The sequence below is a fragment of the Lepidochelys kempii genome, chromosome 1, assembly GCF_965140265.1.
Source record: "Lepidochelys kempii isolate rLepKem1 chromosome 1, rLepKem1.hap2, whole genome shotgun sequence".
Lineage (NCBI taxonomy): Eukaryota > Metazoa > Chordata > Testudines > Cheloniidae > Lepidochelys > Lepidochelys kempii.
In genome coordinates this window covers 232862191-232890009 of record NC_133256.1, presented here as the reverse complement: position 1 = coordinate 232890009, position 27819 = coordinate 232862191, and the positions used below count along the sequence as shown (strand labels likewise).

The following is a 27819-nucleotide window of genomic DNA, read 5'->3' as shown; positions in this document are numbered from 1 at the left end:
AAATACTTAACTGAAGAAGTTTGCTGCTGCCTGATTTAACTTGGCAAGAAAGGAGTAAAAATTCCGACTGTTTTGTCAGAATGTGCTGTACTTTCTAAAGGATGAGGGAGAATTTTTATATGAGTATCGCCTGCTTAGAATAATGGGGCCAGATTTTCAAAGGTTTTTAGGTGCCTAAAGATGCAGCTAGGAGCCCAGTGGGATTTCCAAAAAGGCCTAAGCAGCTTAGGTGCTTATGGCTAGATTTAGGCCCCCACCCTGTTTAGGCAATTTTGAAACTTTCACTAGGTGCATATGTGCATCTTTAGGTGCCTAAATACCTTTGAAATCTGGTCCAATATGCTTTCAGAAATGTCTAATGACATCATGAGGGAGGCTGAATAGTCAAATCTGTAATGCAGAGTGGAAGTGAAATGTAGTAAAGAAATTGAACTGCAGTGGTGGAGTGGCCAAATATGGTTTATCTGCTTTCAGGGAATTAAAAGCTTCTTTACCTCATAATTGCTTTAGATAGGATATCAGCATCTTTCATTCTATAATCTGAACTCTTAAAGTAATATAGCCACTATGGATAGAAATACATTAATGTAGTCTATGTTATAGAAAGCAAAATGGTATAGTGCCTTCAGTAGCCTCTTCTTAGGATTATATTTGTGATTTCTTGGCTTTATTAGGACAAGTTTTGTCCCAGTCCTAGTATTTTTTGTTTGTTTGTTTTTAATTGTGAGAGGGAAAGTCCTCTTAACATGTAATTTATCACTCAGAATATCGTATTTACCAACTTGTTAGAATTTTAACAATCTTCTGACAAAGTGCTATAAATAAGGTGGCACGAATGGTTATACCTGAGAATAAGGAGGTGGTATGAAGTGTAGGAGAAATTTAGGTTGATTATCAGGAAAAGTTTCGAATAATAAGGGATAAAAATTTCAAAAGCACCTACGTCTGTCTCATTTTCAAAAGGATTTAGACACTTAGGAGCCCCCCAAGCTGCTTTTGAAAATGAGATTTAGGCTCCTAAATCACTTAGTTTATGGGTAAAATATCTAAAAGCATGTATTTGTAGAATAGGTTCCCAGAGAAAATGGAAGAAGCCCTCTCATATGGGTAATTGAAAAGTGGATAAAGCAGTAGGAGATAATTCTAAGCAACAATCCTTCACTGACCGCATGGTAGACTTAATTACCTAATCCTCTCTTCCGTCTCTAATTTCCAAAAATAAACCAAATGGAAAAATAGTTATGACATGTAGTTGGCAATGGCAGAGTAAAAACATATAGGCAGTGATGCAGTACAGTGGGACTTCAGTACATCCTTAAAGGTAAGCACATGCTTAAATGCTTTGCTGAATGGGAGCCAAATAGGCAAACTGGGAAGGAAAAAGCTGATGTTCTTGTGCAATGTGCCTTGTTTTTCAACAACAGATATCTCATAGAACTGTATACCCCTTTTACAAGGTGTGTGGGCTTGTAGAAAGCATGAAAATACTTTATGTTGACCTCTGCAACTGTTTCTAATTGAACGTGACTTCAAGAGAATACGATAGGTGTGTGTTGTGGTGGGGTAGGAAAGGAAGGTAAAAATTCATTATGAATATCTTTGTAAATAGGTTATTAATCAACATGAAGGATATAAAGGTTGAAGCACGGCATGCTTGGCAAGCACATTCCTTAAGTGAACCTAACCTGAACTTAATGAAGAAAGCCTAAACTAACTGCAGACAGTTTTCTATCAAGATTCAGATCATAGTCAATCATCCTGCCAGGCTACAGTATGGTTAATACTGAGACAATATATCACCAACAACCTCAGCTGCTATCAGCTCAAGAAAATTAGACTGTTTATTGAACAAAACCCAGTGAGGAGTAAGTAGGCCACTACTGTTCTTAGAGCAAGCCTGTGGCTTACACTGCACCCCAGGCAAGAATGGGGGGTACTGAGAAGTTGCATTACAGCCAGAGCTTCCATAAGGGGTTCTGTCTGAGCTAGTGAGGACTCCCCAAATGAACATGCTGCAGTAGCACCTCCAACATCTTGGGAGCTGTACCCATCCAGCTTCGATATCCTCCATGCTGCCCCCATCCAGCTTGGTCGGCAAGTGCAGAAGCTGGGAGGATGGCCCCACTGCTTTCTGCCCCTTTTGTGGTGGCTAGTGGCCGTGTCACTTGCCATGCAAAAAACACTGTGTTCCCTAGCCACATGATGGCTACCCTTCGCATGGGAGGGTAGGCTCTTTGTCCCCTCTCCTTCCCTTTGTGAAACAGTCGGTTACAATCAGACCCACAGGAATTAAAGATCTTAAGGCACTTTTTGCAAAAATAGAGGTGCTACCCCGATGTCTTTTACTTAAATTCGAACTCGAGTAATTATTTCTGCCTTACAAAAACATCTGCAATTTATTTTTCTCACTTACTCCCCTTAAAAGTTATGTAGCATCACTACAGATTGAACCCCTCTAGTCCGGCACTCTCTGGTCCGGCAACATCCGTGGTCCAGCATGATTTTATGTTATATCTTTTATACTTATTTCCTTGTGCCAGTACAGTACAATTGTGTAACAACATTAACACTTTGTTATGAAGAGAGCTGGTAAGCCTTGGCTAGGTGGCGTTGCAAGCGTTGTTCCGTTTATTTGCCTCGGCAAGATAATGAAAAGAGACCCGCTTGCTACAATATTGACCTCCCGTGGTTTGGCAAATTCTCTGGTTTGGCACCGGGCAGGTCCCAAGGGTGCCAGACTAGAGAGGTTCAACCTGTAGCAGATAATGTCTATTCCATTCCACACCCGTGGTAACTTCATTTGTGTGTGTGTTCTAAAGTGTTTGGGGGTCCTTGATAATGAAATGTGACAGATGATTTTAGTATTTTAGTTATTAATTTTAGTTAAATTAGTCAAAGGTGCTAGATTGGAGTTTGGAATCTTTCTATTTGCCCATAGAATAGACGCTTGCACAGTTATTAGTAGTGCATGCTTTTCCACATCTCTCTCTGCAAACGTACCTCCTCATTACCTTGGGGAGATACATTTATAGGCTTTACTTCTGTGGGGAGAGGATAGCTCATTTTCCATTCCCATTTGGCCCTTGGCCTTGCTGTTGAGACTGCCAGAATTGGTGCCCTTTGGGTGGTGTAGTTTTATAACATGGATTTGAGTTCATGATGAATGGGACAGAGATCACCAACTTCAGGGCATCATATGAGGCCATTTTTGCTTTCTGCATCATGAACAGACTTGTTAATGTAGTTCCATTCGCAAGACCATATTCTGTCCTCCAACCCCGTATTCTGCTCTTTACCTATCCAATCCCACAGAAGAAAAAGGAGTTACACAGATGTAACAGAAGAAAAATGTTTATTCCTAGTGTTAATGTATGAGCCCCAAAGTACCCATGCAGGACTGTTCATTTTAAAAGATATCGTTTGTCTGTCAACCACGTCACTGAAACTCAATGATCCTGAAATCTCTCAATGCCATTTTTATGGAGACACTTTTTAGAATTGAAACTACCTTTAACACAGAATTGTTTGCATGTAAAATGAATTCCAGGAGCCTTTACTAGGGTTGAGTAAATCAGTTCAGATTAAATAAGAGTCAGTCCAAACTTTCAACCTAAAACAGAGCCCTTCACCTTTCCCCCCACCTTCTTTCTCGATCACTGTGGACAGTACCACCATCCTGCTTGTCACTCCAGCGTATAACCTTTGAATCAGATTGCTCTCTAGGTCCTCTCATCCAGGCTAAATCCTCCCAATTCTTTCTATATAACATTTCTAAGTTATGACCTTTCTTTTTCCAAATCCACACAGCTAAAACACTTGTCCAGACTCTCAGCGTATCACGTCTTGATTACTGCAACGTTATTCTCAGGGGTTTTGATGTCTGTAATCTTGCTCCACTCATATCCTTCAGAACGGTGCTGCAAGATCATATTCATAGCCAATCACTTAGACCATGTCACCCCTCTCTTTGAATCCCTCCATTGGCTCCCTCTTCTCTATCCCATCAAACATAAAGCTCTTATCGTCATTCTCAAGGCCCTTATCTCCACCCTACCTATCATCTATTCACTATCAAAATATCAGTTTATGCCTCCAATCAGACTGTGATGTCAGCCTCCATTGCCCACTTATTACATTTTCAGTTAAGCAGCTTTGTGCTTTCCCTCATGCCTGGGAGGAGCTCCCATAAATATCTACAAAGCTACCTCATTATGCTCCTTCAACTCCTTCCTTAAAACTCTGTTTTGCCATGATGTCAAGTGTTTTGCAGACAACACTGAGGCTGCTGGTGTACTGAGACTACAGCCTATTGTGCTGACCACTATTGCCTCATTGTTTCCTTGTGCTCCTCATTGGCCTGTCTGAATCCATTTCTTGTTTCATACTTAATTTTTAAGCTGTTTGGGGCAGGTGCTGCAACTAAACCTGCTGGGGGTGCTGTTGAACCCCTTGGCTTGAAGTAGTAACAACCACCCAAATACATAGTTTCAGCCTTTAGCATTCCACTGTAAAAAATTGTTTGACCACCACTGGGCAGGACTGCCATTTTTGTTTTGCATTTGTGCAGCACCTAGCACAATGCAGTCCTGGTCCCTGACTGGGCACTCTGGAAATACAAAAAATAAATAATAATAACCACCCTTTGAACAGAAACTTTTCTTAGAATTGAAAATGTTCCATCTGTTTTTGTTTGTCTTTTTCATTGTGCCTTTGCTTTTTCTGATTCCAGTTACTGTTGCAAATAGAAGACACTAGATACTTTAAAAACAGCCTATCTTGTGGTATTTCTGCTCTGGCTTGTAAAAGCCAGGTTTTGTAATATTTTCAGCCCACTTTGTAGATCCTTTCAGAAAAGGTTCAGATAAACACTCAAATGTCAGGATGTGCATCCAAAATTAACCTTTTCTAGTTTGTTCGTATAAGTCACAATATTAGATATTTCACGTTCACAAAAAATAAAATCTCCAATTGACCTAAATCCAAATACCACACCAACGAGCGTATCCGATACAATGGCCCATAGTGTTAGCCTGATCTTTAGGTCAGTCATAAATTCAAAAGAACAGAAAGAAAGATTGAGAAAACACTGAATTTTCCTCAAGTGAAAGTTCACAGCAATTTCAGGTCATCCAGTAAGTACTGTTCCGTCCCTTTCACCATTGCAGCCTTGTGAGTAGCAACAGATTTATGAGAGGACTCCAGGGAAAGTCACAGAATATAGCCCCAGTGAGATCCACCCCGTCTCCTGAATATGTCTCTTGGTTTCCACAAATCCTTGTAATCTTTTTGATGACGTTAATAATGTATTAGCAATGATTTTAAAGAAAATAACGCCTTTACATGAGAAAAAGCTTGGAAGTCCAGACCACCATTTCACCAAGCAAGATTCCACAGCCTTTGAGTCACCTTTCTCAGTAATTCTGACCACTGATAGTGATACGTACTGCAGCACTTATATAGTACTTTACATTGTGCAAATGTTTTTTAAAACATTAACCAACTAATTTTCTCAACTATCTCACAAGATAGGTGGTATCCTTGTTTAGTAATTGGGGAAGCTGAGGCACAGGATGTTAAATACCTTGCCTACAGGCCTCATGGCAGCTAGGCCAGAGCTGGAATTAGAAGTCAGGGGTTCAAAGCCCAAACTACTAGACCATACTTCCTTTCCTAAATGAGAATCTCTAATTCCCGTCTTAATCTTTTTTTCCATGATGGGTTTGAAACCACAAAAGGGTTAAAGTCATAGCCAACATCTCTCAGAAATTGTTATGTAAGTGTTGTGCTTTAAGAGTATGTTCAGCCAATGAGCGTGTTATGATATAATAACATTTAGCTCTTATTCAGTGTTTCTGTCTTGTGTTGGGTGTGCTGTTTTATTCCACAGAGAGAGCTGTGAGGAGAGCTTTGAATAACCCAGGAATATTCTTATCCATCTATCTCATATCATTTGACTTAGTCCTTGTTTAAGAGTTAATTTTGTTAAGCACTATCTGACTGGCTTGGAGGAGATATCCACATTTTTGAAAATTGGAATTTAAAAAAAAAGCAAAAGTCCAATTTCAAGGGACGTTTCTAAATATCAGGTAACCTGGATGTCAGATAATCAGGGTTCAGATAATTGCGTTTACCCTGTATTTCTAATTCATCTCCAGCCTTGTGAATATTTTTACTCCCAACTCCAAAATTTTCGATTTAGTAGGAATATCTCATTTTCTTTAATCAGAACAGTAATTAGGTCATTATTGCCATCTGAAGAATTTTCAAAACACACAGCATTAAATTCCATAAGGTGGACATTATTTAATGTAGCACAATTTATTTATTTAATTTTGTAAGACTGAGATAAAATTCAGCTATTTATAAATGAGATGTATGCAGTCAAGTTCTGAAAACTATATTCTTATCCTTCGGTGTTGGAAGACAGAGTAGTGAATGAAAATTAACTATAATCTGTAATGCTTAAGACATATGGTTTTAAAAAAGGGATGACCTCAAGCAGGGTCCAATCCAACAGATTCTTACTGCTGGGTGTCTTGCTTGCCGTGCGTTCTCTTACTGAGGACAGTGTAACCCATGTAGCAAATGGTAATCTACTGTTGTCCCATTGAAAACAGTTGCATATGCCTGGTTATAAGCACTACATCTGGTATTAAGTTATAATGGGATCAGGCCCACAATTAGATTTTGCTATAATAATATTGCAGTCATGTTTTCTGTTATCAATATGTTTTTATTTCTGTAAAGCTAATCAATAGGCTCCTAGTTTACTAAAGTTGGGTTCTCTTGAGTGGCACAAGGTGGACTAAAACTGTCCAGAAATGGCCAGTGTAGAATTCCCTGCATGTAGGGAAGCTTAGACAGATAGCTGGCAGAGCTGGCTCCTGCATTACCTACCCTCTCCCACCACCAGCAGGTAGCAATTTTGGGAAGTGGGATGGGGCAAGGAGGGACATTTCAGAGTTCAGTTCCCCAATGCCCAATCCTCCAATGGTGTAAGGTCACTGAAGTGCCTCATTCCAGGGATGTAATTTAGAGTTGGTCCTCAGTAGCTCCGTCCATACAAAAACAGTGAATCTCTTCCTGCCTTACATTTTCTGAATAGTCAAAAATAGTTTTTGCACCATTATTATGATTAATTATCTTTATTTACTTTGATTATTGCAAACAATGGGCTCAGCACTATAGGAGCCACAAAAATAGATAGTCCTCACCTTGAAGAGCATAATAATAAAAACAATTAATATTTTCACCCAAATACTGTTGGTGCAAAGTGGAAGTTTTGCTCTAGCCTTTAAGTTGATTTTTGCTAGTATAAAAATGGGTGAGATCCTGGCACTGCTTTTGCTCTGTGGTGCAAAACCAACTGGAGCTTCACAGTTTTGTATTCTGAATGGGAGCTCCTACTTGGGAGTGGTAGCTCCTTTTGTTGTTCCTCACATGGCAGTGTAGTTGGAAGACTGGGGCAAATTCCTTCTCATCTAAGTTACAGCCACAGAGAAATGAATGTGCTGCCCAAAGCCAGGAAGCCAAGATAAATTCTTTGGGGCCAAGATTCTACCCAGCCCTACCCTCATGGCAGTTAAGGAGAGGGACAGCCAAACAAGTTATGTCCCTTTAAAAATAACCAGATATTTTTAAAAAACACGCTAGGGATCTTGGAATGACCCTCCTTGCCTCAGACAGACAAGGTGGGAGAGGAAATATCTTTTATTGGACCAGCTTCTGTTGGTGAGAGAGACAAACTTTCGAGCCACAGAGAGCTCTTCTTCAGCTTTGTGTGGCTCAAAAGTTTGTCTCTTACACCAACAGAAGTTGGTCCAATAAAGATATTGCCTTACCCACCTGGCTCTCCAGTATCCTGAGACTGACATGGCTACAACTACACTGCATACCTCCTTTTCTCGTGCAGATGAAATGTATGAGGGAGAGGGGACTGGGGTCTGTAGAGGTCCCTTCTCCCATCCTCAAGGCAAGTTTCTGGAGAAGGGACAATAGCCCTTTTATGCTGCTCCCAGCTTCTCTCACTTGCACACCAAGATCCTGATTTTCCTGCCACAGGATGCAAGTAACTCCCCCTGATTTCCGTTGCAGGCTCCCTCGTCTGATCAGATTGATTAGCCAGTGCAGAGTTTAGTTCTGCAGCCTCATGAGCCATGTGGATCTCTCCCACTTTGCATATTGCTTCTGTTCTCTATACTGACATTTTTCCAGTAACCTGTCTGATGGTTAAAACTTGTCTGATTTGGCTTGTATTGCATCTGTTTAATCACCAGTATTTTGCATGTAACATCTCTCTATGCCTAATTCATTGTTATGGACCCACCTAGTGCTGGCTTTATAGATTCTTTTCTTTATACTTAACACTTATCTCCTCATGATTTCTGATTCTTTTTTATTTGTGGTATTTGAAATGGATCACAGTACTCAAATCTGAATTCCTCTTATGAATAATATGGTTGTTAAAATGTATGTAGTTTAAGCCCAGAGAACAAAATGAATCTTAAACATTACACATGAGCGAAAGGGTAAATGTGTAGAGTACAGCCACATTGTAGGGAGATGCATCCCTTTATAAGTTATGTACAGAGAAATCTAAAGTGATGAGCAAAAAGTAACAAAAAACAAAAAGAAAACAGAATGTAATTCTCTTTGAAGATGTCCTATTTTTTACCTATATTGTGTATCTTACAGTATACATGTTCTAAACCACCTCAAAATGATTGGCTGCATGTTAAATACAAACAAGTTATGATTAGCTGATATGATCAGTGTATTAGAGCAGTATTTGCTTCCCATTCAGACTGTGGTAATCCAGATCCTTATTTAAACTATTAGTACTATTTATGGATCTTCTTCTGTATCAGGATTGACATGATAAATACACTTGAAAGCTTTTCCTGTCTATTAAATTTCATATTTTTGGATTACACCTGAATTCTGAAGTCTGATGGTTTAGAATTACGTATGCTCATTGTAACACTGGGCCTTAGCTTATCTGCCTGAACTTTTTTGTATTAGTAACTAAAATGTTCAAATCTGAATCCCTATTATTGTGCACATTTGGTGCATTACTATACTATAGCCATTAAAAATACAGTACTCTAAGCTTTGTGATAGATGCCCTGTGTATTCGAGATAGGTGAGCTAGTTTGGATTGATAACCAGTCCAGTTTTTCACCTAAAATTCAAACTGAACCAGAAATTTTTTTAAGGCTTAAAAAGGTTTGGGTAACGTTTTAAAAAGAAAAAAGTCCTTTCATTTTTTGGGTACTACAGCATTTTCTGGTTCTGTTTTGAATTGGATGTGAAAGGGCCAGATTCCAGCAGCAAAGGTTACTTGTGTGCATTTTCCCCCCTTATAAAAATAGAGCAGCATTTTCAGTAATCACCAAAAATCTGCAGTATCGCTCGTGTTAACTGTAGTCATTTGGACCAATGAATAATATTGTTTGGTTCCTTTAACAAGTTAGCCCAACCAACGACACAGACTATCAAAACTCTTGCAAAACTGCTTAATCGCATAAGGTCTCTATCCCAAGTGCCTGATACTGACAGTTTCCTTGTGGACAGCTGGATGAAAATGGCTGCAGTGGTCAAAAAGCAAACAGAATGTTGGGATGTATAAAGAATGGCATAGAAAATAATACTGAAAATATTACACTACCATTACATAAATCAATGTAAGCCTTCCTGAAATACTGAGTTCTGTTCTGGTCATCCTATCTCGGAATATATAGCAGAAATAGAAGGAGCTTAAAGACAAGCAATGAACATGATCAGAGGCATAGAGATACTTCCATATGAGAAGAGCGCAAACTGGCTGAGACTGTTTGTTTTTTAGAGAGATGAAGAATAGACGATAGAGGTATACAAAATAATCAATAGTGTAGAAATGGTAAAAAGGAATCCTTGATTTACTTTTTCTCATAGTACAAGATCAAAAGATCATTCAATGAAATCGAAAGGCAACAAATTTTAAACAGAAAAAAAGTAAATACTTTTTTATGCAACTCATAATTAATTTGTAGAACTGACTGACACAAGATGCCACTGAAGCCCAGATCTTAGGATTCAAAAAGGGACTATGCATTTATACAGATGAGATCAAACCATAGTTACATTAAAAGAAATATTTATATTATTAAGGAATACAAGCTGTTTTGCTTCAGAACATAAGCCAACTATTTAACTGACAAGGGTTAGGAAGACCATGGACTGTTCACTGAAAAATTTTGCATTATGGGGTTCCCTGCCCCTTTTTCTGAATCATCCACTACTGGTACTGTCAGAGACAGGGTACTGGATTAGATGAATCACTGATCTGCCAATTCCTATATTCCTAGATCAAATAATAATGAGTACATTGATTCAAGATGCACAGTTTATCACCATCAATCATTAACCCCAAATAACCCCAGAAGATTATGCTACTCTTATGAAAAACTGTGAATTTTAGAAGGGATTAAACCTATAGAAATTACTCTAAAATTCTATAGAATGTAATAGTGAATGATCTACCATATAAAGGTATTTTGAAGCATGCTGTAGTTTCTATAGCTGTGGTATAATTCTCTATTAAATTCTATTGGTTTTTTGTACAATGCAATATAATTTTTTTTACAATATAATTTAATTATATAAGTCTTTTTCGTATGGGCAAACACAAACCCATAGTAGTAGTAATGCTATGGTCATTTTTTTTTTGCCTTGCCTAATACACCAGACCCCAAGAGACACCCCACTATTGAGGTGACACCCGTTTAACAGTTTTGAAGCCACAATGCTCTTCCTTGTAGATGCTGTGATGCTAAAGTATGTTCAACAGTCTGCACCAAGTCAACATTGGCTGGATGATGTTACCATATTGAAACTCCATCAAGAAGTGTAGCGGTGGGGGTACAAAAGGCCAGCTCAACTTTATCCCCTTTTAAGTGAATTACTGACTACCTCATAATTCATTGTATAAGTTTCTTCTATGACATTCTTACATGTGAAATCCCTGCCTGGACTTTGAGCCACATTATTCTCAGGAAAGGGTGGTGGCTATGTGCAAACACGTGGGAGATGGACTGGCCAAACAGGACCAGATGATCAAACGCACTTAAGGTGTGAAAGGAACAGCTTTGATATGTGCTTCCCCAGCCCCTACATGCTCCTGTATACTGCCTGTAATGGTTAACATGCTCTTCTTTCATCTCAAAGCATCTTTACAGACACTGGAAGCAGTGCAGCATTGCCATTCATTCATTGCCTGCCCATGGCTTGTTTGTCCATTAAACCCAGTCTGGTCATGTCCCTAGTCCGTGGTCAGCCTCTAGATAGGATTGACCTTGGTTGTGTTTTTGTTAACCTGTATAGGATGTATGATGTTTTATGATGTTTTTATTTATTAGAGTAATTAAAATGCTCTTAGTAGATTATGGACTGTATTTTCAGCAAATCAAAATCCTCAGGTTGCTAATGAGGATTCAGCCTGTGGCTTCACGGCACTAATTACTATAACAACACAAGGAAAACACATCAACAAAGAGAGACAAATCAAAATATTTTTTTAAACATCAGAAATAGAAAGTGCTGCTTCTTAAGAGGAGAAGTGGGGACAAAGTGCTCAGTTTGCATGACGTATGGACCTATATGACAAAACAATAGTCCTGTAGCTTTGGCTGGGGTCCAATCAGAGGTAAGCAATGGAGGAGGTAATTGTTCTTTGACAGGTATTCCTTAGAAATTAGGGTGTGCTTTAATCTCAATGGGCTGTGAGTATACTTCTCAATCCAGGCAATGGTTTTTGTCAGCCAGGCTTTGATACATCCTTTTTGATTCACCTATATTTTTACTTGCTTTAATCCCACCCTTAAAGCTTTACAGTGGAACCATGATCCTTCTGAACAAGTGGTTCCCAAACTTTAACAACCTGTGAACCCCTTTCACTAAAATGTCAAGTCTTGCAAACCCCCTCCTAAAAATGAATATTTCCCAGGATTTTCTCCTTTACATGAGTATAAATTATAAAAACAGTGATCTTTTGTTTTTATGACATGCTTATTATACTTTTATTCATTATTATTTATCATTACAGTATTTTTATTACATTATGAAAACGGCAACACTCTTCCAAGATCTCACTTTGGTAGCTTGTATCACTTTGAATAAGCCTGTTATAAGACAAGGCTCCTATGTTTCATCAACGAGTATCAGATGTGAAACAGAATGAAGGTATTTTAAAAGCCAACTCAAAGAGTTCCTCTTGCACAAGCAATCAGGTCTTGAGCAGTCCAGGCAAACAACGCATGTTACAACACAGCTTAAACTTGTTCTTCATAATAATTTTAAAAACACTACTGGCTCCGGGCTGCTGCCCCCCTGCTGCCCTGGGATCCTAGGGACAGCTTTGTCCGCCATTAGGGATTTTTTTTCCCAAGAACCCCCTGTAACATTTCGCGAACGCCCAGGGGTTCACAAATCCCCGTTTGGGAACCACTGTTCTAAAATAACAGGTGACAGGATTAAACTGTCACTGGAGGTAGCCCTGCTTCTGTATTGGCCAGAGGAGATGCTGCAGAGTAGCCCCAGGTATCCTATGTCTCCATTTCCCTGCATCTTACATAGCATGATAGCATTTTACATCCACTTTGCACAAGATATAGTGCTACTCCCTCAGGGGCCCTCAGCACACTACCTCAGTAATGTTCCCAACCTCTGGCTGTCCCCTGAAATGAGAGGCCAGGATCAAGAGATGAACTTGCATGGAACAAGCAATAAACACAAGCGACCAGTCCTCCATTTATTCTAGATGCTGAATTTTCTGGTTTGGGTCTGTAAAAAGAATTGCTAAAGGTCCCTCTTCAAAACAAGCTGTAGATTTCTAACAAATATATCCCTTCTTCCCTCCCATATTTGGGCATGGCTGAGACCACACCATACCAAATCTCAATCCCATCATTGCCAATGGAAGTATTGTTGTTAACTTCAGCAGAACCAGAATCTGGCCCCTAATGGCTTTCCACACTCCAGTAAAAGGACTCCACCAGAGCACCATTCAAAAATTAGTTCTTTACTCAGACCATGCTTTTGTAAATGAAACATTATTTTACTTACCCACTGATTGCTGTTTCTACTGCAGCAAGGTATAAAATAGCAAACTGTGTAGTGACCCCATTTAATATGTCCTTAATTCACTTTAGAATTATTGCTTAATTGACATTTTGTTCTTCCCAGTGAAATATATAACAAAATGTCTACACAATGCTTTTATGAAGAACACAAAGCAGTGGATGTAGTTTAGTGGACACTGAATTGTTTGTGGTATGTATGTGGGGGGGGGAATACATTCACTAAACAGTTTTTTCCTTTACTCACATCTATATTACTAAGGGTACCAATAGATGAACTAGGATGCTAATCTATACAAATTACAGAAGCATAATCTTCAAAATCTTTATTTTGTTGAAACAATAATTTATTCAGTGACTGGAAATAGTGAGTTCTTATATTTATACATAGTAGATAGGATGAAAACCAGTGGATCATTTTTACAAAATATAACACACAGGAAGGATGGTCTTGCAGTGAAGTCACTGCATTTGGGAGTTCTGCTTTCAATTTCCACTGCTGCCACAGACTTTCTGTATGACCTTGGGCAAGTCACCTGATTGCTCTGTGTCTTAGTTTCCAAGTGTAAAATAGGGGTAATAATACTTACTTTATTTTCCTCTGTCAGTCTTGTCCATCTAGATTATACACTCTTCTGGGCCTAAGCAATCTTTTACTACTTAAGGTGCAATACTTCATTGCCCTGAACCTTTTGTAGTTATTTACACCAGTGCAAAGTGAGAGTAAATGATACTATTCTGATTTGGAAGTGTTTTGCATCCTCTTTTTACTGACTTTTCAGTAATGTAAATGACTATACAAGGTGCAGGGCAATAAGGTTTGTATGCTGCCTGACACAATGGGGCTCCAGTTGTGGTTAGTTGCAGAGATCTCTGGCACTATTGTAATACAATAATAAATAAATAGTCACATCAGCACTTAAGTGCAATCACTACTCTGGTGGAAATTGTGCAGCTGCTAATTGCCCATCGTGGGGATTGGGAATTTTGATCAAAGACACAAGAATGAACTTCACCATTATGAATCTTCAATAGATGCACAAAGCAGACAGAATTTAGGTTTTATGGTCTTGTCCAAAACACACCTGCACTGTAAACAGTATGGACCTCAATCTACCTCAGAGGGTCAAGAAATTGAGTTAACCGTGAAGGCTTCTTAGCTTGTGGTCCTTGGGGGCTTGCTGCAGGGGTTAGTAATAAGAGAATATAGTGGAAAAGACAATCAGATTGGAAATGTAAATGCCAGAACATGGTGGGATTTACCACATGACACTGCCAAGCCCCCTGCTTAGCTAATAGCTGCAGTAGAACATAGTGAAGTTAAAAGAGAAGTGACAAGAATGTGGTGGTGAAACCTAGAAGGATTCTAATGAGAAATATTCATAAAAGGCCTGATGCAAAGCCTTTTGATGGCAGTGGAAAGACTCCTATTAATCTGGAGGGTCTTTGGATCAGGCCCTAAATCTATTTTTTACTTTTATAGATATTAAAACTTACATTGTTGGAGACTGCATGGGTTTGGTGACTGGATACAAAGCCTTCTCTCTCCTTCGATCACAAATCGAAATACAGCCCAAACCCAAGATGAATCAGAAGTCATTTTCTTCAGATGGGAGTTTGGTTGCCTATCTGAAATGAATTTAATGGCCATTGTCCAGTACATTAAGGATAGGTGCATATATCACATAACAGTGATCGGCATTGGCACTAAGTAGCATCCCTGTTGGCATTCTCATCAGAGAGGCCAAGTATTGAATGGGCATGGTGGCTAAACAACTTTGTCCCTCAAGAAGCAATCATTTCACATCAACACTGAGACTCTTTGGAACAGTTTAGGGAAGCTTGGATAAGTTTAACCGTTAGATAAAGATAAGTTTAACCCTTAAGTCTGTGGATAAGCTTAACCTTCTGTATAGAATAGAATAGAATCATAGAATATCAGGGTTGGAAGGGACCCCTGAAGGTCATCTAGTCCAACCCCCTGCTCGAAGCAGGACCAATTCCCAGTTAAATCATCCCAGCCAGGGCTTTGTCAAGCCTGACCTTAAAAACCTCTAAGGAAGGAGATTCTACCACCTCCCTAGGTAACGCATTCCAGTGTTTCACCACCCTCTTAATGAAAAAGTTTTTCCTAATATCCAATCTAAACCTCTCCCACTGCAACTTGAGACCATTACTCCTCGTTCTGTCATCTGCTACCATTGAGAACAGTCTAGAGCCATCCTCTTTGGAACCCCCTTTCAGGTAGTTGAAAGCAGCTATCAAATCCCCCCTCATTCTTCTTTTCTGCAGGCTAAACAATCCTAGCTCCCTCAGCCTCTCCTCATAAGTCATGTGTTCTAGACCCCTAATCATTTTTGTTGCCCTTCGCTGGACTCTCTCCAATTTATCCACATCCTTCTTGTAGTGTGGGGCCCAAAACTGGACACAGTACTCCAGATGAGGCCTCACCAATGTCGAATAGAGGGGAACGATCACGTCTCTCGATCTGCTCGCTATGCCCCTACTTATACATCCCAAAATGCCATTGGCCTTCTTGGCAACAAGGGCACACTGCTGACTCATATCCAGCTTCTCGTCCACTGTCACCCCTAGGTCCTTTTCCGCAGAACTGCTGCCTAGCCATTCGGTCCCTAGTCTGTAGCGGTGCATTGGATTCTTCCATCCTAAGTGCAGGACCCTGCACTTATCCTTATTGAACCTCATCAGATTTCTTTTGGCCCAATCCTCCAATTTGTCTAGGTCCTTCTGTATCCTATCCCTCCCCTCCAGCGTATCTACCACTCCTCCCAGTTTAGTATCATCCGCAAAAGTGTATAATAACCCTTTTAGTCTTCTGCCAATATGGTACCTTTTACAAGAACAAACTTCACTCAGAAAAGAAGAAAACAAATAAACACAAAATGCTGAAATCCAACTGGTTTTTACTTCAGCTTGAAATTTAGTCAGTTTTTAAGTAGTTTCAGATACTACACGTATCCAGGAGTTCACCTGCCAATTTTTTGTTGGTTTTAGAATAACTTTCTTATTTTTTAAATGTTTTTCTCTCAAACTTTTTCTGTCTGAAAGACTAACACAGACAACCCCACTAACTGACTATATAGAGGACCCACTGAAACAGATTGTACACAGTGATCTCATTATACAAGGTAAAGAAATGAAAACATCCCCTCCCCACATTTCCATCACTTACAATATATGGGGTTACTTTTAACAGTAGTTGATTTAGAAAAACAAATGCCGGGAGAAGTGTAATTTCCAAGGTGATTAGGTCCCTGTAAGGAGCTGGTGGCTGAGGTATGTTGTATATTTTCAAATGGCTTTGGCACATTTAATTTATGCTAGTTACTTTTAAGGGGCAAATTACTCAAGCAGATGGAATTGCTGGAGAAACTCACTTGTTTGGATGAGGTCCTTGTATTTTTCTCCACCCTCTCTACCCTCTTTTTCTGTTTGATTTGCTTTCACCCCCGCTTTCTGGGGCACAACTGGGAACATTTATTCCCATGTCTGTATGTCCTCTAGAGGAGAATACCTAGATCATTCACAGCTAAGCAAAAAAGATGATGTATGGAAGTATCCCACATTATATATACGAAATGCTCCCTTGCTTGCTTTTCCAACGAGGGCAGAATGGACAAGTGATGGATGAACCACAAAAGGATCTGAGGTTTGTTTTGGATAAGTATTGAAAAGTTTAGATTGGGCTGGAGGTTTCTTGAGAGCAGATTCTGTCATGAAAAAGAAGATAAAAAACAAGAGTCATGTTATGATAGGGGTCTACTACAGACCACCTAACCAGGAAGAAGAGGTGGATAAGGCTTTTTTTTTTAAAACAACTAATAAAATCATCCAAAGCATGGGATTTGGTGGTGATGGGGGACTTCAACTAACTAGACATCTGTTGGGAAAATAACACAACAGGGTGCAGATTATCCAGCAAGTTCTTGGAATGTATTGGAGACAATTTTCTTTATTTCAGAAGGTGGAGACAGCTACTAGGGAAGAGGCTGTTCTAGATTTGATTTTGACAAATAGGGAAGAACTGATTGAGAATTTGGAAGTGGAAGGCAGCTTGAATTAAGGTGATCATGAAATGATAGATTCTAAGGAATCGTAGGAGAGAAAACAGCACTATAAAGATAATGGATTTCAAGAAAGCAGACTTTAGCAAACTCAAGGAGATGGTAGGTAAGATCCACTGGGAATCAAGTCTAAGGGGAAAAATAGTTCAAGAATGTTGGCAGTTTTTCAAGGAAACATTATTAAGGGCACAAGAACAAACTATCCCACTGCACAGGAAAGATAGGACGTATGCAAGAGACCACCCTGGCTTAACCAGGAGATCTTCAGTGATCTCAAACTCAAATAAAAAAAAAGTCCTACAAAAAGTGAAATTAGGTCAAATTGCAAAGGATGAATATAAACAAATAACACAAGCATGTAGGGATAAAATTAGAAAGGCCAAGGCACAAAATGAGATTAAACTAGCTAGAGACATAAAAGGTAACAAGAAAACATTCTACAAATATATTAGAAGGAAGAGGAAGACCAAGGTCAAGGTAGGCACATTACTCAATGAGGGGGAAAAGCAATAACAGAAAATGTGGAAATGACAGAAGTGCTAAAAAAACATTTTTGTCTCAATTTTCACCAAAAAGTTTAGTAGCGATTGGATGTCTAACATAGTGAACGCCAGTGAAAATGAGGTTGGATCTAAAGCCAAAACAGGGAAAAAACAAATTAAAAATTATTTTGACAAGTTAAATGTCTTCAAGTTGCCAGTGCCTGATGAAATACATCCTGGGATACTCAAGAAGCTGATTGAAGACATATCTGAGCCATTAGCAATTATCTTCGAAAAGTCATGGAAAGCAAAAGAGATTCCAAAGGACTGGAAAAGGGGCAAATATAGTGCCCATCTATAAAAAGGGGAGTAAGGACAACCTGGGGAATTATAGACCAGTCAGCTAATTTTCAGTACCTGGAAAGATAACGAAGCAAATAATTAAGCAATCAATTTGCAAACACCTAGAAAATGATAAGGTGATAAGTAACGGTCAGCATGCATTTGTTAAGAACAAATCATGGCAAACCAACCTAATAGCTGTCTTCCCCACATCCCCATAGGGTAACAAACCTTGTGGATGTGGGGAAGTGGTAGATGTGGTATATCTTGATTTTGACAAGGCTTTTCATACTGTCTCGTATGACCTTCTCATAAATAAACTAGGGAAATACAACCTACATGGAGCTACTATAAGGTGGGCACATAACTGGTTGGAAAACCATTCACTGCTAACAACTCTCTGGAGTTCTCAGTCAAGCTAGAAGAGCATACCAAGTGGGGGGACGGTACTGCGTTGAGTTCTGTTCAATATCTTCATCAATTATTTAGATAATGGTATTGAGAGTACACTTATACAGTCTGTCGATTATACCAAGCTGGGAGGAGTTGCAAGTGCTTTGGAGGATAGGATTAAAATTCAAAATGATCTGCACAAACTGGAGAAATGGTCTGAAGTAAATAAGATGAAATTCAATAAGGACGAATGTAAAGTACTCCACTTAGCAAGAAACAATCAATTGCACACACATGCAATGGGAAATGACTGCCTAGGAAGGAGTACTGCAAAAAGGGATCTGGGATTCATAGTGGATCACAAGCTAAATATGAGTCAACAGTGTAATATTGTTACAAAAAGAGCAAACATCATTCTGGGATATATTAGTGGTAGTGTTGTATGCAAGACACGAGAAGTAATTCTTCCGCTCTACTCTGCTCTGATTAGGCCTCAGCTGGAGTATTGTGTTCAGTTCTGGGCACCACATTTCAGGAAAAAATGTGAACAAATTGGAGAAAGTCCAAAGAAGAGCAACAAAAATAATTACAGGTCTAGAAAACATGACCTATGAGGGAAGACTGAAAAAATTGGGTTTGTTTAGTCTGGAGAAGAAAAGGTGGAGGGGGGACATGATAACAGTTTACAAGTACATAAACTGTTGTTGTTACAGGGAGGAGGGAGAAAAATTGTTCTCATTAACCTCTGAGGATAAGACAAGAAGCAATCAGCTTACATTGCAGCAGGGTCGGTTTAGGTTGGATATTAGGAAAAACTTCCTGTCAGGGTAGTTAAGCTCTGGAATAAATTGCTTAGGGAGGCTGTGGAATCTCCGCAATGGGAGGTTTTTAAGAACAGATTAGACAAACACCTCTCAGAGATGGTATAGATAATACTTAGTCCTGCTTTGAGTGCAGGGGACTGGACTAGATGACCTCTTGAGGTCCCTTCCAGTCCTATGATTCTATGAAATTTCCATTATTTCTTGATTCCAGTTGGGCTAGGCAGCCTTTCTAATTGATGTTTTCCCTCTGGGCTTGGACAGAAACTGGGTGTACAGAACTGGGTTAAAATGAAAAATAATGACTAGAAAGTTCAAAAAAATGTTTTGAGACCCTCAATGAAGTTTACATTTCAGTTTTGGATGAAGATTCAGATTTAGTGAAAACTCACTGGTTTGTTCTTTCTCCATAAGTGTGGTGCCCCTTCTTTCTTGTACAGTTTTTCACGGGCGATAGATGACCCTGCTGAAATGCTGGGTAAATGGCTCACAAATGATGGCTTCATTTGTTACCAATTGCAACTGAGATGGTTTTCTTTTTCTTAAAGAAATTACATTAAATTTGAAAAACTGTAAACATGAAAATAATTTCAATACTCCTCCCACCCATTCACATGTTTTGCTGTATTCCATTCAGCACGTGGTTTCTCAAACGCTACACAGACCTGATTCAGCATTTATGTATTTTCAAACAGCATAAATCCATTATATTAGTAAGAGTTAACTTCCACCCTTACATAGGTACTTAATTCCCATTCATGGAAATGGCAGTTAGGCAGGCACTTTGGAGGGAAAAATCTAAGTATAGGATCCAAACTATATTGTAGCTAAATATTTCCATCCTCTAAATTAAGTATTCACTGTTTGCAAAATATTCCCAGTAGAAAAATATGTCAACTTCACCCCATTCTCATACCGCCGTCCCCCTGCAAAAAAAATCTGGATAGAAATGTGAAAGGTCCAGATTTAAAACTGTAGCTCTGTAGGGTTTAAGCCTGGCAAAGAAAACCTGTTTATAATCTATAGGGTTTCTTACAGATAAAAAGAAACCCTATAGATTATATGCTTTGCTTTGAGAATTTTCCAGTAGATCATTCTATGGAACATCTTACATTTCCTTGGACTTTGTAGATTTCTACTACAACTTTCAGTGGAAAAAAAAATAAAACTGAAAAGCTCACTTTTTTCCAGCACTTTGCTTCACCTACTATATTATAGTATCTGCTAAAGACACAGATCTGAAGTGTTATCATTTGACAATTTTAGGAACATTTTTGTTAAATTCAAGGATTTTCTTTTCTTCAGAATGCTTGTGTACAAATATATGGAGCGCACATAGCTCACATTCCCCAAGTCTACAAGTGTTGTGGTATTTGTAACCTGTATAATACATGATTTTCTTATATGGATGTTTACATTTTATATCTCTTCCTTTTTTCCTCAGTCATTTATCCATATTATCTCCTATTACTCTCCAATTTCCCGTATGTGTTTGTGTGGGGGGGATAGTGAATGAGGCAACAGCCACTGGAAGAGGAAGGATAGCTTTGTGGTTAAGGCACTGGTTTGGGTCTTGGGTGTCTCCTGTGTGATTTTTTTGAAAAGTCACTTAGGGTCAGATTCTCAGTTTGTGTAAACTGGTGAAGCTCTCTTGACAATAGCTATGCCAGTTTGCAGCAGCTGAGGATCTGACCCTTAATCACTCTGTACTATAGTTCCCCATCTGTAAGATGGTTATAAATAAAATTGTTCTGCCTCTCAGGGATGTGTTGAGTATAAATTCATTAGTTTATAAGGTGACCATGTCCTGTGGTGATGTGGGCCATATAATTACCTAAGGGTTTCAAATGTGGTTGACTTAACTCCCATTGATATCAACAGGAACATTGCAATTGACTTTAATGAAAGCAGAGTTAGGCCACTTTTGCCTGTTTTTGAAAATCCTGCTCTTGTTGCAGTTCTACTTGTGAGTTACTTCCTAATGAACACCGCATTATTTTTCAGTTCTATGTCATCATTTTATATATTTTGTCCTTGAAATCTTCCATATTTTAGTCTGTCTGTCTAAATCTATGTTGTCCATCCATCCTTCCAATATGTTTGGTGATAGCCTAGTGATAAATTTCAGAACCATACAAATGTAAATGTATCATTCACCTTTGACTGCCTCTGTTATACTCTGCCTGTAGATCCATTTTTGCTGAGACTACTTGTTACGTTTCAAACCTATGGGTACCTTCCAATAGCCACCCAGTTTAAAAACAAAACGAAGAAACCAACAAAGCAGTTGGCCCACAAATGTTTGTTTCTTTCCTCCATATATATGCTGGTCTGAGGGATTAGATGGGCAACATTCAGGTCTGCACCAGTGACAGATGTAAGGTCCAATATCATGTGAAACAGCATAGCTGGGAATGAGAATGTTCTATTGTTGGAGACGAGGAGGAAATTCCCCAGCTCCTCTGGTTTCCAATGGGATGTACAACACTTGTTACGGGTTGTGGCAGCTACTGAGATATGAGATCTTAAAACTGTGACAGTATGATTTGTGGAAAAGATTATTCAGTTAATTTTTCAGAGGTTTCTTAAATTAATTATTTAGAATTTTTTCTTTCCTTCTTGTGTTTGCAGTTGGGCACATTATTAAGACAAACCTGGCTTGACAGGTGGAGGGACATAAAGATAGAAATGGTAACATTTCTGCTCCTTTCCAGACCCTGCTTCTCTTCCTCTGGGTGAGCCAGGAGAGGGAGCTCAATGGATCTGGAGAAACTGAGGAGGAAGGAATCAGGATCTGAATGAGGCTAGGAAGAGAGACTGCACTTATCAGGGAAACTTAATTGGGAATAAAATGGAGCTAGGCAATAGGCAGTGAGGACCTGGTAAGGCAGAGGCATTCAAGTAAATGGTCTCCCTCTCTACGTTCTCCCTACTTCCCAGTCTCTGCCCTGGTCAGTTGTCTCTCAGGCTTCCCCACGGAGTATATTCCTGCTGCCGACCTCTTCTTCTGGCTCTTGCACTTTTCCTGGTCTGTCCAAGGTCCTGCTCCATGCTCAGTGAGAAGGAAGGAGCAGAGCAGCACTGAGAAATGGGAGAGCAGAGCTCGGGAAGCAGCACAGTGGGGTCAAGGAACATGAAAAGGACCAATTTCAAAGGAGCCACCCAAATTTGACAAATACCTGTAGGGGCTGTCAAGCTGTCTAGAGTGGCTCACGACCATGAGTGTCAGCCTCAGGACAGACTGTTAAGAAGCGGGGTACACACTGGTTGTGTGTTTATATACTGTACCTAGATTTCACCAACCCAATATCAAGTGTAAACTCCTCAAGCACTACAACAGCCTTAACATGGAGTCACAGACAGTCCCCTGGGGTATTCTGGTCTATCTTGCCACTTAGACAAGCTTGCCTTTGTGATCCCTTACACCAAAAATTACAGCAGTATTCATGTTATTTGCAGTCCCCAAGGGCCAGGCACTTACCCCATGTCAGTTTTACCATAAATCTCTCACCAAAGACAATGTTTGTAGCCAAACCTATAATAAACTAACTAAAGATTTTCTAACTAAGAAAAAGAAATGAGGTATCTGCAAGATTAAAGCAGGTAAACATACAGACACAAATGAGTTAGTCTTAGGTTTCAAAAGGCAATAAAAGCTGCTGTGATATGCAAGCTTTCTGTGTCCTTTAGGGCTAACCTAAGCTAAGCAGCTTAGGGATCCCTTGCTTATGCTTAGAAATATTGCTCTCTCCAAATTCCAAGCTGCACAGTGATACAGTTCCTTCTGGTCAGACATTTTTATTCCCTTCTGCTAGAGTTCAAATTGATGGAACAAGTGTTGGTACCTGTTTTCACTTCATGGGTGTGTGTGGAAGGGGGCAATCAACAAAGTCTTTATCCTTTGATGGCTTGTTTGGTTTCAGTGGGCCTTCTTGTGTGCAGGACTAGCACTTTATGCTAATTAATGCTTCTTTCCTGTTTGGTGAGTTATACAATTACAGAGGTTTACAGTGCAAACACTCAGTATGACTTCATACCTTGGACAACAGATGTTATGTGTGAGATCAATACATGCAGCCTCCGAGGATTATTTCATCAAGTCTAAACACATTCTTGTCAATTTAACATCTATTTTAACAATGCTAACACACAGGTGAGCCAGACTGGTTTCCAGCTTTGCATTTGTCAGTGTTCAGTGAGGTCTAGGGGCCTTGGCATGAGGTGGCACCTTCTCTGCCAGCATCGCAGGGGGGGTAAACTATCTTCTAATCATTTTAACAAAGCAGTTTACTTTAGTGCCATTGTAGGTGAAACACTATTGAAATTTGCAGATGTGCAAGATGGGAAACATGAATTTCTAAAACAAAACAGTTGGTATGAAGCTGTTTCCCCATCAGTTGAGGCACTATTATTGCTTGATTAAAGCAGGGGACAAGGAGTCAGGATCCTGAGATCTCATCCTAATGCAGCCACTGACTAGTTGTGTGAGCTTGGCCTAGTTACTTAACCTTTCTGTACTTCTGTTTCCTCTTTTAAAGCCAAATTCTGATCCCTATATTCATACTGAGTAGCACCTTACTCCACACAGAGCCCTGCTGATTTTGGTGGGTCTCCCTGTGGAGTATGGTACTGTTTAACACAACTAAGAGTATCAGAACGAGGCATAATTATATTTATTTACTACAAAGGAGTAATGTGAGACTTAATTAAAATGGCTTGAGATCCTCAGGTGAAATGCAGAGTGTGGGGGGTTATTTTTTCCCATCGGCTGCTGCCCCTCTATTAAAGTCTGTTTCATAGTTATCCTAGAAGGGTTAGCTACTAAAAAAACAAACAAAAAATCTTGTACATATTAACTAGATTTGTCAGTTTATTGTGAATGAACCTCTGTGGAAAATATTATCTGCCAGGGGCTACTAAAGGAAACCAGTTTACCCTGCCCCATAGTGAGGAGCCATTAGATCTACCTCATGCCAGGAGTTGACAAATTCTATGTGACTGCTCTGAATGCTGCAGTATGTATGACGCAGATTTGAGACAGTCTTGGTTGAAACTCTTTTCTGTACTACACTGAAAGTGCCTTTGCAAATTTAGCACCAGTGTTTTGCTCCCACAAGTCGCATGCTCATTTGGGAAGATGTGCGTAACTCACAAGTGTTTGTTACACTACTTGTGACTAAAGCTGCATTCCAGACTCATGCTGATAAAGCCTTGATACTACACCATAGTATATATCCTCTGTGTGTGTGCGCATGTGTGTACAGTTTTACAGTATACACAGAAAGTTTAAAAGACTGCATTATTTTAAAGGGACATATTGCTGGATTTTAATTGATATGTTTTTTGTTTTTTTTTACTTTTTTAAAACCAATCAACATGAAAAGGTTGAACATCTCTTGTGAGTGTGTGTTTCTACACTTGTGTATGTCTACAAAAGTAAACTTACTGTCTGCCTATCGCTGGGGATGGTGGGAGGTGAGGGAGGGAATGGACCTAATCAAACTGCTGTGGGGTTAAAACCTTGTGGTTTTTAAAGGCCCTTAATGTTGTCCAGCTGCAAAATTAAAAACAAAACAAAACAAAAAAAACCTCAGCCAACCCTAACTGGGAAGGGAAGCTGGAAGGAAAGGAATAGAGGTTTGAGTGTGACCATGCTGTGTGTGTAAAAGAACAGAGACTCTGGCTTTTTTTATTTATTTATTTTTAAAGTGAGTTCAGTGCCAGCCTGGACATTGGCCGTGCAGACTATTGAACCATTGTCTGCTCCATTTCCAGAATAGCCCCCAGTTAATCACTTCGGCTTTGAAGGGAATTTCCTCGTGGAATTCTCCACAGAAAATCTAATCAACTGACCTGCCCTCTCGACAATAGAAGGCTTCCCCCCTCCCCCCCCCCTTCCTTATTGGGGCGGGCTCTGTAATGTAGCCTTTTGTGCAGAATGAACCCTCCCAGTAGGAGTGGATTGCTGGTCTCTCTCTTTCTCTCCCTCTCTCTGTCTCTGTGTGTGTATGATGTGGAGCATTCACACTGTCTTATATGTGTGTGAATGTGTGCGTGTGCATTACTGTTTGACCAGATGCTGCAGTGCACTGGCCAGTCTCTGTCTCTGCATGTGTGTATGTGTAAGTGTGTGCGCGCGCGCGCCTCTGTCATTTCATGTCAAAGGTCCATTACCTGATTACCTTTCTCGTCTGCCAGATTTTTATCTAGATAATTGGAACTGCTATGAAGGCTGTGGTCTGCCAGGCAGCTTAGATTCTCTAAAACCATAGTTTGTCCACCTTGTTATCTGTGGCTGTCTGGGCAGAGGAAATTAAAGAGATCCACAGCTAAGGGATTCCTTTGACTTGCTCAGAGAGAAGGGTTTAAAAAAAAAAAAATAATCCAGAGGACAGACTGAAAGTTTATTGTTGTTTTTGTGCCTTGTGTGTGCGTGTTGTTTTGGCATGTGGATACCTTTCCCCCTTCACACACCAGGGCTGTTTGATGGAGTTTGGAGCTGAGGAAACTTTGGTTTTGTTGCCAGGACCGTTCGCAGCACTTTGTGGCAAGCAAGAGCTAACAGTGAGACCGACAGAGTGAGTGACAAGTTGTTTACAGGTTTCCTTGAAGGGGCCTCTGCTATATTTCAATCTGTCAAAGTTGCTTTTCTTCCCTCAGAACAATGCCTGATTGTTTTGTTGTTGTTTTTTTTCCCCCAAAGAGGGAGAGGGAGAGACTTAAGAAAAAAAAAAGGGGGGGGGGAAGGAATGGAAATTCTTTGAGTACAAATGCCTTTGGTTACATTTTTATGTGTCTAATCTTTTCTTCCCTATTTCAACTCCGAGGGAGTTGATAACGGCTTCAGTTTAATCAGGCTGCTCATGTTTTATCTTCTTTCTCCACTGATCTGCCTCAGTACTGGGAGATTTACAGGTTTTGGGTTTTCTTCTTTTGTTTTTATGGACGTTAGATGAGTTGACTTTTCCCATTTTGTGGTGACTGGAGGATAGAATTAAAAGGAAAGGACAGGCACCCTGAGGTTGTCTAGTGCCTTGCAGCCGCAGCATGCTGCTCCGCTGTGGGGGGAGTTTTATAAACAGTGTCTACTGCTAAGTGTGCTACCCCTTTAAGAGACTGGTCAAGGAGTCCTAGCTCAGAGAGGGGGGTGGGAGAGAGAGAGAGAGAGAGAGCTAGACAGAGAAAAAGAGAAAATCAATCGGTTTAGAAGGTTTGGACTCACTTGACAGGTTCAGTTGGAGGCGATTATAGGTGACTGGTGTGACAAAGGGAAATTGTGCTTTTCCAGCATGCTAACTGACCCTGATTTACCTCAGGAGTTTGAAAGGTGAGTTGTGTGTGTGTGTGTGTGTGTGTGTGTGTGTGTGTATGTGAAAAAAGTATAACTCTCCCTTTTAGCAGCAGTCTCTGTGTCAGTGGTGAGATGCTCCCCAAAAGAATGCTTGGTGGAGAAGCTTTACCTTTGCAATTCAGCTTACATGTCAGTTTGCTGATCATTTGGTGGTGGTTGTTGTTGTTGCCGTTGTTGCCTGAACCAGATTGAGGGGATCTGCAAGTCCTTTACAACTGCTTCAGTTGTGATGCTTTTCTGGTGGTGTTTAGATCGTAATGGGGATCTTAATGAACATTATCATGATCTCTCTCTCTCTCTCTCTCTCTCTCTTTAGTTCTCTCCCACACTCCTTCTCTGAGCCACTCTACTAAAATATGGGAGGTAATATTTGCTGCAGAATGCCCTCATTTTTAGCATCTCTCTCTCTTCAAGGAGTGATTTCTGGGATGATAGAGAAGGTGTCTGGTTATGGGTGAAGCCAAGGATTTAACTTCCAATCTGATCATTCCCTAAAACTTTGGAAGGCGCTCTGTAAAGCACATGATCTTTTGTTGATCTAACAGAAGTTATTATTTTAGTCAAGTTAGCATCACAACATTCTGTCAATAGATCAGCTTTTAAGTGTCCAAAACAAAAATAGGAAACTTGAATCTAAGTTTTAGCCAGCACCTCTTTCACTGAGTGTCAAAAGCAGAATTTTGATTTATGGCTTATTTATTTCCCTCCGCCCTCTTACTAAAGTAGGAGCCTCATACATTTGGAATTAAGTTTTTTCTTTCACTGGCAGTGGCTTGTAAACTCCCGAGCTTAATACTTATTTCACTTAAATCTGCCTTTTCTAAACTGTGTTTTGAAGCTTCCTCTCATACATTTGTACACACTTCTATTGAAGATCTAATATCCTTCCCCTCCAGCTTAATTTTTAAATATTATAAATAGGCCCTTGTTTTCCTTTAACAAAGAATTCAAACTTTTCATTTAGTAAACAAAAGAATGCCAGGATGCATGTTACTTAGGCTTTTTTTTTTCTTTCATTTTCATGAAAGCTACCTTCTGTATAAACATTTGGTTGTATCTGACTATGCAGTGCAGGCTAGGTGCTAGACCAGCTGGTTAAAAATATGCTAAGTCAAGCTGTTCATCGCTCAAACTACTGAATATGATAGTAAAAGGCACAGAAAAGAAAGGAAGATGGAAACATTTTAAGTAGGCAGAAAAACATGCATGCAGTGAAAGGACAGGAAAGAA

The 27819-nt window shown here is 39.7% G+C and overlaps 1 protein-coding gene across 6 annotated transcripts in view; it reads left to right on the top strand.

Annotated features, from left to right (window-relative positions):
* The window catches only part of SOX5 (SRY-box transcription factor 5), a 547399-nt gene that overhangs the window by 170332 nt on the left and 349248 nt on the right, over window positions 1–27819 (top strand). For 4 of the 6 annotated variants that reach the window (XM_073318369.1, XM_073318362.1, XM_073318336.1 and 1 more), the window contains exon 1: window positions 25316–25816. The exons of 1 other annotated variant lie outside the window; for it this stretch is intronic. In XM_073318369.1, coding sequence (XP_073174470.1) covers window positions 25725–25816 — 92 coding nt within the window. In that variant the 5' untranslated portion in view covers window positions 25316–25724. Of the gene's footprint in view, window positions 1–25315; window positions 25817–26402; window positions 26566–27819 lie in introns of those variants that run through there. One more of the 6 variants, XM_073318345.1, reaches the window with a different exon arrangement.